Source organism: Chrysochloris asiatica, unplaced genomic scaffold, assembly GCF_000296735.1.
Source record: "Chrysochloris asiatica unplaced genomic scaffold, ChrAsi1.0 scaffold00078, whole genome shotgun sequence".
In the NCBI taxonomy this organism is placed as follows: Eukaryota; Metazoa; Chordata; class Mammalia; order Afrosoricida; family Chrysochloridae; genus Chrysochloris; species Chrysochloris asiatica.
In genome coordinates this window covers 2,055,112-2,063,618 of record NW_006408596.1, presented here as the reverse complement: position 1 = coordinate 2,063,618, position 8,507 = coordinate 2,055,112, and the positions used below count along the sequence as shown (strand labels likewise).

The following is an 8,507-nucleotide window of genomic DNA, read 5'->3' as shown; positions in this document are numbered from 1 at the left end:
GGGAGGTGAACATGTGGCTCCTCCATCGGCCACCAAGATGCTGAGGGGATGTCCTAGCCTGGGGCAGCCTTGGTTCACACACAACTCAAACCAGAGCACTGAGCACCTGGGCTTCAACTCCTCACCTCCAGGTTTGACAGAGAAGTTTCAGGCCCCTACTGGCTCTGGGATGCCAGGTCCCACTGCAATCCTGAAACACTAATCAGTAGACCCCCTAAAGTAAAACATCAGCAGTGTACAACAGATGGGGAAGGAAGTCCAGGCTATCTGCTGAAATATCAGCCACTGAACACTATGGGAGTATGGAGTCACCATGAGTAAGGGGCCAAATTGATGGCAGCAAAGATTTAGCCACTGATCTCTAGAGCCAGCCCCCGCTGCTCCCACCCCCTTCTCAGTGAAAAGTGTCCTCTGCTGCCCAGAGACCTGAGCACCATCCCAGCTTTGCTGTGACCACAGGCCCACTCAACCAGCAAATCCTGCCAGTTCTACCTTCAAAATGGACCCCAATTCTGTTGTTGTCAAGTACCGCTGAGTGGATTACAACTCAAAGCGACCCTGTATAGGGTTTCCAAGGAGCAGCTGCTGAGCTAGAACCGCCGACCTTGCAGTTCAAATGGCTTTGCAGTCTGGTGCATTAACCCACAGTGCCACACCAGGACTCCCAACTCAGTTGGGGTGACTAAATAATTTTGGAAATATGTGGTGCTGGCTGGTTATGCAGCACTGTGGAGAGAATGCTATCACTATACTATACAGGGGAGCGCCGTGGCTCTGTAGGGTCAGACACAGACTGTGAACCATGAGTTTGGCAGTTCAAACCCACCAGTCTCTTCATGGAAGAAAGACGAGGATTTTTGCTCCCACAAAGATTTACAGTTTTGGAAACCCTATGCAGGGTTTCCATGAATCGGAATAGACTCAACAACACTTAACTGTGTTGTACACTTAAAAATAGCTAAAATGGCATATTTCATACTACATATATTTTACAATAAAACACACATGCACACAAGATATAGCCACTGGGAGTCTACTGTTTATTTGCAATAACCAAAGAACATCATGGCTACCTTCCACTGGCAGGAGGGCGCGTGGTAGTGACTCTGTGAACTGAGGTTCCGAGGTCCAGGCAGGATGGCAGTGACCCTGAAAACACGCTGAGAAGCGGGCTGCTTTCTGCCGTCCCCTGACATTCATGCCTTTGACACATACACAGGCACAGGATCAGGCTTGGCGGCTGGTGTCAGGGCCAGACCGTAAAATAGGTTCTGTAGCAGCCTTGGGTACCTATTTGTAACCTCAAGATTATACCCATCAATGTTCTAGAGCCAAACACGTGACCAACATCCCCCCAAGGAAGCAGATGTCAGGAAGTTAGGAGTAGGTAGGTCTCTGTTCATTAAAAAGTCGTCCGGCTTGAAAGCACAGGTCTGGATGTGGCCAGGGAGAGGTGGGAAGGCCCATACTTCGGGCACCAGTTCCACTGCCGGGCTGGGCATCCTGGCGGTGGTGGTGGCAGAGGTATCCTAGGAGTCAGTGGCACCAGCATTCAAAGGTCAAGGATGGGTTGGGGCGAGCCCACCTGATTGGCGTGGCAGTGAATCATCCTATACAATATTGTTTTAAAAAGATACAATACAGTAGAGTTCAAATCCGGGGGCAGAAGGGTACTTCACTGAGTCCATGGCTCTCCTGAGCAGACCACGCCTCTGCCCTGTGAGATCCTGTCACTTAGGCACCTGCTTGCTTGACAGGTGTCAGGTTGAGTGGGTCACAGACTCCACCAATGAGCATCCAGGGACGAGCCTGTGGGCGAGGCTTCTTCCAATCCAACCCTCTTCTCAGAGTCCCACTCATTTTTTCCCTGCTAAGGCAGGACCTGAGGATCCTAGTTCAAGGTGGCAGGGCTGTCCTTCAGTGGCACCAAGCAAAGGGTGGGGACAAACATGCCTCCCTGAAAGCACACCAGCCCGGGGTTGGGGGTGGGAGCTCCTGGCACCAGGCGGTGCTAAGGCACAGCACAGGCACTCGCAGGAAGGACATTACGTCCACTTGTCCACATCTTGATCTGCTCAGAACAAGATTTGCATTTTCTATAGTTTCCCTGAATGGTCTTGTAGATGTCAAAAAAGTTGTATTTCCCGCCCCACCCCAATACAAAACAAGAAATGACACAAGTAGTAAAAATATTCATTCCGGGAGCATTTCGGTATAGAAGCCCTCAGAGTGGCCAGGTGGTAGGCACTGGGCCTCATCTGTAGTATGGGCCCAGCTCTCAGTTGCTCCATTGGCTGCAAGGCCTGGGGACGCAGGCAGGGTTGGTGAGGAGTGATTGTGGAGGTCCCCACACGCTTCTGGGCTGCATGACTGACACACACAGGAGTACTTTTCCAAGAGTATGTGGGGTGGGGTGGGGTGGGGTGGGGGGTGAGGGAAGTGTGTGGAACAGACCAGATGCCATTTAGAAATCACACTGCAGATGTGCCAGGGGCCCAATGCATGGAATCAGTCTGTGGCCTGCACAGCTGTGAACAGAACTGGAGTGTCACTACTTCCCAATGACCTATAATTTACAACCAGACGGCCACAGGGGTGGGGACCATACCCAGAACAGGCAGCGATGTGTACTCTCCTGTGTGCAAAGCCCCCAAAGCCACTGGCAAGTCCTGGGGAGATCAGGGCTGGACGACGCTCACTGCAGGATGAAGCCCGGTTGGTGTGGGGGCAGCCGGGGTGGGGGCCGCTGAGGGAGGGCAGGGGGATATGGCGTCACAAGTTGTGCAGAAAAGCCCTGCTGTGGGGGGAGGTTGGCTGATGGGAGGCCCACTCTCGGGGGCAGTGGGGGACACTGCATTCCTGGATATGGAAAGGCCTGTCCTGAGCCCAAGGCAGCTGTGAACGGGGTGGCAGAGCGTCCTGCCAACACAGGCGGCGGTGGAGGGGGCACTCGCCGGGGTGCAACAGCAGGCGGCCCACTGGCTTCAGGGGTGGGGTAGGGTAGAGGGGCAGCGGGAAGGGGCTCAGGCAGCCGGGCCGGCAGTAAGGCCAGGGCCTGAGGGAGTCTCTGCCCCTTTAGTGCCATCTCCTGGAGCTTGTCGATTTTAACTCTTCGCATGTGAGCCAGCTTCCGTTTACTCTGATAGACATCAATGAAGGAGTCTAGAGGGAGCTCACCATCCAGAAACTTCTCTGCCATGTTCTGAAAGACGCAGGTGATACTTAAGTTACAGGACACGTTGGCCACCAGGAAACAAGCTCCCTTCATAGCCCGGGGCACCAGCAGCAGCCAGGCAGGGAGGAGCCACACGCTGCCAGCTTCTCCCGATGACCACCCTGAGATAGCCTCACTTGCTCCAGGGGTGGGTAGGAGCCACTGAGCCAGACAACTGAGGTGAGGTTGGTGGGGTGCCTCCCGCCTGCAATCCCAAGCTAGGACAGGCGGGAGTCGTCAAGAAGCAGGGTCCTCAGAGCATCGTTCCTGCTCTCCCTCCTCAGGCCAGCAGGTGGCCAGGTTTCTCTCACTTCACTCACGGCTGGCCCTAGTTGACGTCTTGGATGGGGTTCAGCAGTCTCACCATGGTGGCAGTACCAGCCCCAACTCAAGACACCTCAAAGCTACATTTTGGAGTCCCTGAACTAACAGAAAGATGGTCAGTGGTCAGTTTGAGCCCACAGCCCCCAACTTATTTCCCTGAAGCGTATCCCTGTAGCATCAGCTGGCCATTCCACAAAGCACTGTGACCACCCTTGGACACATGGAGCAGATGGAAACTGAACCCCCAACACACCAGGCCCAGCCTCCAACTCAGCAGGGCAGCGTGAACACCCCTGCACCTCTGCCGGCAGCACTTGTGTCACTAAGAGGACTAGGGGACCAAGGACCTGGGGAGTTGGCCTTACCTCTGTGTCTTCCTCGATCTTGGCCCCTTCAGCTTGAAGGAGCGCCAGCAGGGTCTCTAAGGAAGCGCTGTTTGACTGTCGATCTAAAAGAGGCAAAGATGTGAGGGGTGGGCACATCCAAGCACAGCATCAGAACCCAGAGAACAACCTTGTTTCTCTCACAGATAGCAGGAGAGGAGCTGGAAGGAGAGGCCTCCCAGCTCATGATAACTGACTCACATACCTAGGGGGGTGGGCTTGGGGAGCACAGCCAAGCCCAGGCTTTCTGAGGCCCCACGGCCCTGGCACCTGAAGTATCTGAGCGAAAAGCTGAAGAAAGCGCTAACTCTCTGGACTGATTACTCACAGAAGATGTACAGATATTAAGTGTATGACTCAAACATTCACAGATGCATATACTCAAGTGACTATCTCATCAGGTCAGGAGCTAGGACAATTCCAGCAGGCTCCCTGCAACCCACCTCCAATGCCCATGCCCACGTGGATCAGCTCTGCCTAGTTTTGCACTTGGTGTAAGTGGAATCCTAAGTCTAGGCTCAATGTGTAACTTTTTTCAGACAATATTTAGTCTCCGACATCATCTGAGGTGCTCATGTCCTTTCCGCGTGCTGTGGGATTCCTCACAGCAACTCACAGCAAGCCTATATGACAAAGCAGAACTGTTTCACAGGGTTTCTGAGGGTGTGAGCTTTAAAGAACAGACCGCCTCAGCTTTCTTGCTCAGAGTGGTTGGTGAGTCTGAGCAACCTGACCTTTCGATTAGCAGCCTAATGTCTAATCCACAGTGCCACTAAAGTGACTTACTACCCATGAGTTTGTAGACGGACACCGAGTCTTTCCAAATTGTGGCCGCACCAAACATTCATGTACATAACTTTCAATGGAAAAGAAATCCCCGTCTCTCTCTGAGGCATACACCCAGTCATGAAAAGGGCACATCGCAGTGTATGAGTGGTAAGTTTGAGGAGCTTCTGCCACACCAGCTTTCCAAGGTGGTTTTACCAGCCTGCACTCCCACCTGGGGTGTAAAGAGCCCCCTAGCCTCTACAGTCAGCATCTACTGGCAGCCCCTGACCACTAGCCCCTGTGGGGAACAGAGAAGATATCAGACATCACTGGCAGCCTCTAGGACAGCTAGCGAAGTGCCCTAGACTTCCTGAAGGCTGCAAGTTAACCAGTGACACTGAAATAATAAACTGACCCAGTGAGTGGCGCTTCCCATTGTCAACTCTGAGGACCAAACATCACTGTTTCCAATGTTAACCTTCAGAAAGCTGCCATTTATTTACTTCCATCCTGCTGGGGGACATCTTGACCACCACAACAAAAAAAGGGGTCGTTTTCTTTTAAATAGGTGACATTGCTCTATGTATGAACTATCATCCTCATGGTAACAGAACCGGTCTCAACTGGAAATGTTCCTCAACAATATTCCTTTTCCTGGCCGGGCAAAGGTTAGACAATGTGTCCTTCCTTGGACAGTGTTCTTGGAAAGATCACCCTGAGAAGTTACCTAGTTTGGTCTTCTTTATCTGATAGGCTTCAAAGAGCACCTGGAGTTCCTGGTATTTCTGGGACAGACTGGCTTTCAGAGCATCCAGTTGTGGCTGGTATAGTAGGTTCCCTTCAGCCAGGTTCCGATTGCTGGTGAGCGTCATTTCTTTGTTGAGCTGCACGTTCTGTGTCTGTAGAGAACATTCAAGATGAGAACCAACAGCAGAGGTCCTTGTGGCCCCCCACCCCACAGGAAGCCAAAGCATATGGCCCAGTTTCCCAGTTCTCCCAACTGGCGTCAAGTGCAAACACATACTACCAAGCTGACTCTGGCCCTTGTGACTGCCCTCCACACCCCCACTGCAGTTTTCCAAGGAGAGCCGACTTCCTTTGTGACCAGCTTTCAAGCTGGCTTTGTCCTGTGGCTCTGTCCAGAGATCTTATTTCAACAGCTGCACTGTGACTTGAATTTTTTATTACTGCCATTGTTCTTATGAATGTAAACAGCTGTAAAGGCTTAGGGCTGGACTGTTTGAAAAACCAGTTTCTGTAACTCCAAGGAAGTTAAAGAGTCACTTTAATCACAGGCGAACCAGCTGGCATGTCAAGTCGAGCTTAAAACTGAGTGTAACCCAGGTGGGGGTGTATGTGTGCAGGGGGACCAGGGGGCGGACTGTGTTGAAAAAAAGCCACAGACCCTAAGGATTTATTTCACATAAAGAGATGCTCATTCTCTTTTCTGCCCCCTCCCCAGGCCACTGAGTCAACCAGTCCTTGGCTAATGGCCCAACCCCAAACCCACTGCTAAGTCAATTCCACTCATAGTGCCCCTACCTACAGGACAAAGAAATGCTCCCCCATGGGACTATCAAGGCTGTGATTGTTAGGAAAACAAACTGCCATAGCTTTCTGCTGCACAGTGCTTGCTGAGTTTGAACCGCTGACCTACCTTTTAGTTGCAGAAAGTGCTTTACCCATGGAGCCAGCAGGCCTCATGGTTGACAAAAAGAGGAGGCATATTTTGCCCAATAAGGGTTTCACTCTGACTTTACACCTACCAGACCTCACTTAAGAGCTAGGGGTGAGACAGGTGATGGAAGGGCACAATGCACAGAGCTCAGCCCACTTTGTGCATTTACAAAGAATACAAGAGACACACACACACCTACCCTGTGTCCCCCTGTTGCTCCCTTGCTTCTTCCCACTACAGCTGTCCACTGCTGTCCACATCCTGGACTGAGTTTCAACAACACACCGTGCCTCCTGCCACTTTTGTCAGTGCTTCTGTTTGCAGCTTCTTCTCCGACCCCACCCATGTCAGCTGATTTTCCCCTAATATTGTCTCCCACCCGGCCCAGTTTATTTTAGCTGCACACTTCCTTCCTCCTGGCGGTTGGCACGGGGAACCCCAGCCTCACTCTTGCTCTGGCTCACTTGCTGAGCACACACAGAAAAACAAAGAGGACAAAGAGAGAGGCCCCAAAACCTCCAGCTGCAAGGACCCGCAGTTTCTCTCTCCTAACACACATAAGCTGGGCCAAGAACCCCTAAGCTCAGAACAAAGGACCGAGGTGGAAATGGAAAAGAACTTTCCGGGCTCCACATTTCGAGCAGGGAGATCCTGCGTACTCTTTCTGTGGCTTCACTGAGGAAGGGTGATCCAGGACTGTAAAGACAGGCTAGACACTGGCTTACTGGGATAGGAGGGTCCCGAGAGGTAGCTGAAACATCCTCGCACTTGGGGTTCCTGGGCTGCTCCCCATTGAGGCAGCCCAGCTTTGTCCATCTGCTATTTATATACTAGAGTCCTGGTGTGGTGCTGTGGGTTAATGTGCCAGACTGCAAAGCTGTTTGAACCACAAAGTTAGTGGGTTCAAACTCACTAGGTGATCCTTGGAAGCCCTATATAGGGTAGCTATGGGTCGGAAACGACTCAACGGCACTTAACAACATTTATATACCAGGCCCTGCAGGATATCTTTCTTGCCATTGCTAAGCCGCTTAAAAGAATGCACATGCGCAATCTGTTTCTTCTAATCAAAACAGACAACTACCAAAGGACAAGCAACTGTAATCCTGAGCATTTTTCCAGAGAAATGAAAACAATATTTACACCAAAACCTGTATCTGAGCATGGCAGTGTTACAAGCCAAAGTTCCAAATTAGATGGAACCCTGAAGGCAACAGATGAATGGCTAAGTACACTGGCACTTCCACACCACAGACCACCACCCTAGACCACAGAGTTGAATTCAACTCATTGTAAGACCAAGTGGACCTGCCCCATCTGGTTTCCAAGACTGCCAAACTCTATGTAAACAGATTGCTTCATCCTTCTCCGGTGGAGCAACTGGTGGGTACAAATCGTCTACCTTTCGGTTTACAATAGTTACAATATTTTACAATAGTTAAAGCTTAGTGCTTTAACTACTGTACCACCAGCGCTCATTCCATGAATTGCTACTCTACAATAAAAAAGAACCACCAAAATATCCTACAGTGTGCTGAGTGAAGCTAGTCGCCCTCCAAGGCCACATGGTCAGATCTAACACTCTGAAAATGACCCAGTTATAGAGCAGGAAGGCAGATCCTGGTTTCAAGAGTCAGGAAGTTGGGGGAAGAAAGTGGCCACAACAGGAATGGTGTGGGTCTCTCTTGTGGCTATGACATACTAGTTTCACCAGATGCTACCACTGGGGAAAACTGGGTAAGGGAGCACCTGGGACCTCCCTGTATTGCTTCTAAGAACTCTAGGTGAATCTACAGTTACTTCAAAATAGCAAGCTGAAATATACAATCATAAGCAAACTGCATCATTTCTATCACCAAGGCCTTATTTTCCAACTACTGATAGATATGATGCTGGAGATCACATGATAGAATTCTGCAAAAGCAGTGATTTGTTCATTTCAAATACCTTCTTTAGACAGCATTAACATGGACCTCACCAGATGGAATACACAGAAATCAAACTGACTACATCTGTGGAAAGAGAAGATGGAAAAGCTCCGTATCATCAGTCAAAACAAGGCCAGGGGCAGACTGTGGAACAGACCATCAATTACTCATATGCAAATTCAAACTGAAGCTGAAGAAAATGAAAACAAGTC

General features: G+C 50.7%; 1 protein-coding gene across 1 annotated transcript in view; it reads right to left on the bottom strand.

Moving 5' to 3' along the window:
* Positions 1–2,695: 2,695 nt before the first annotated feature.
* VPS37B (vacuolar protein sorting 37 homolog B (S. cerevisiae)) overlaps positions 2,696–8,507 on the bottom strand; it is a 43,830-nt gene continuing 38,018 nt past the window's right edge. The window contains exons 2-4 of the mRNA XM_006865380.1: positions 5,417–5,588; positions 3,904–3,986; positions 2,696–3,202 (exon numbers count right to left, since the gene is read on the bottom strand). Of these exons, the coding sequence (XP_006865442.1) occupies positions 2,696–3,202; positions 3,904–3,986; positions 5,417–5,588 (762 nt within the window). The remainder of the gene's footprint in view (positions 3,203–3,903; positions 3,987–5,416; positions 5,589–8,507) is intronic.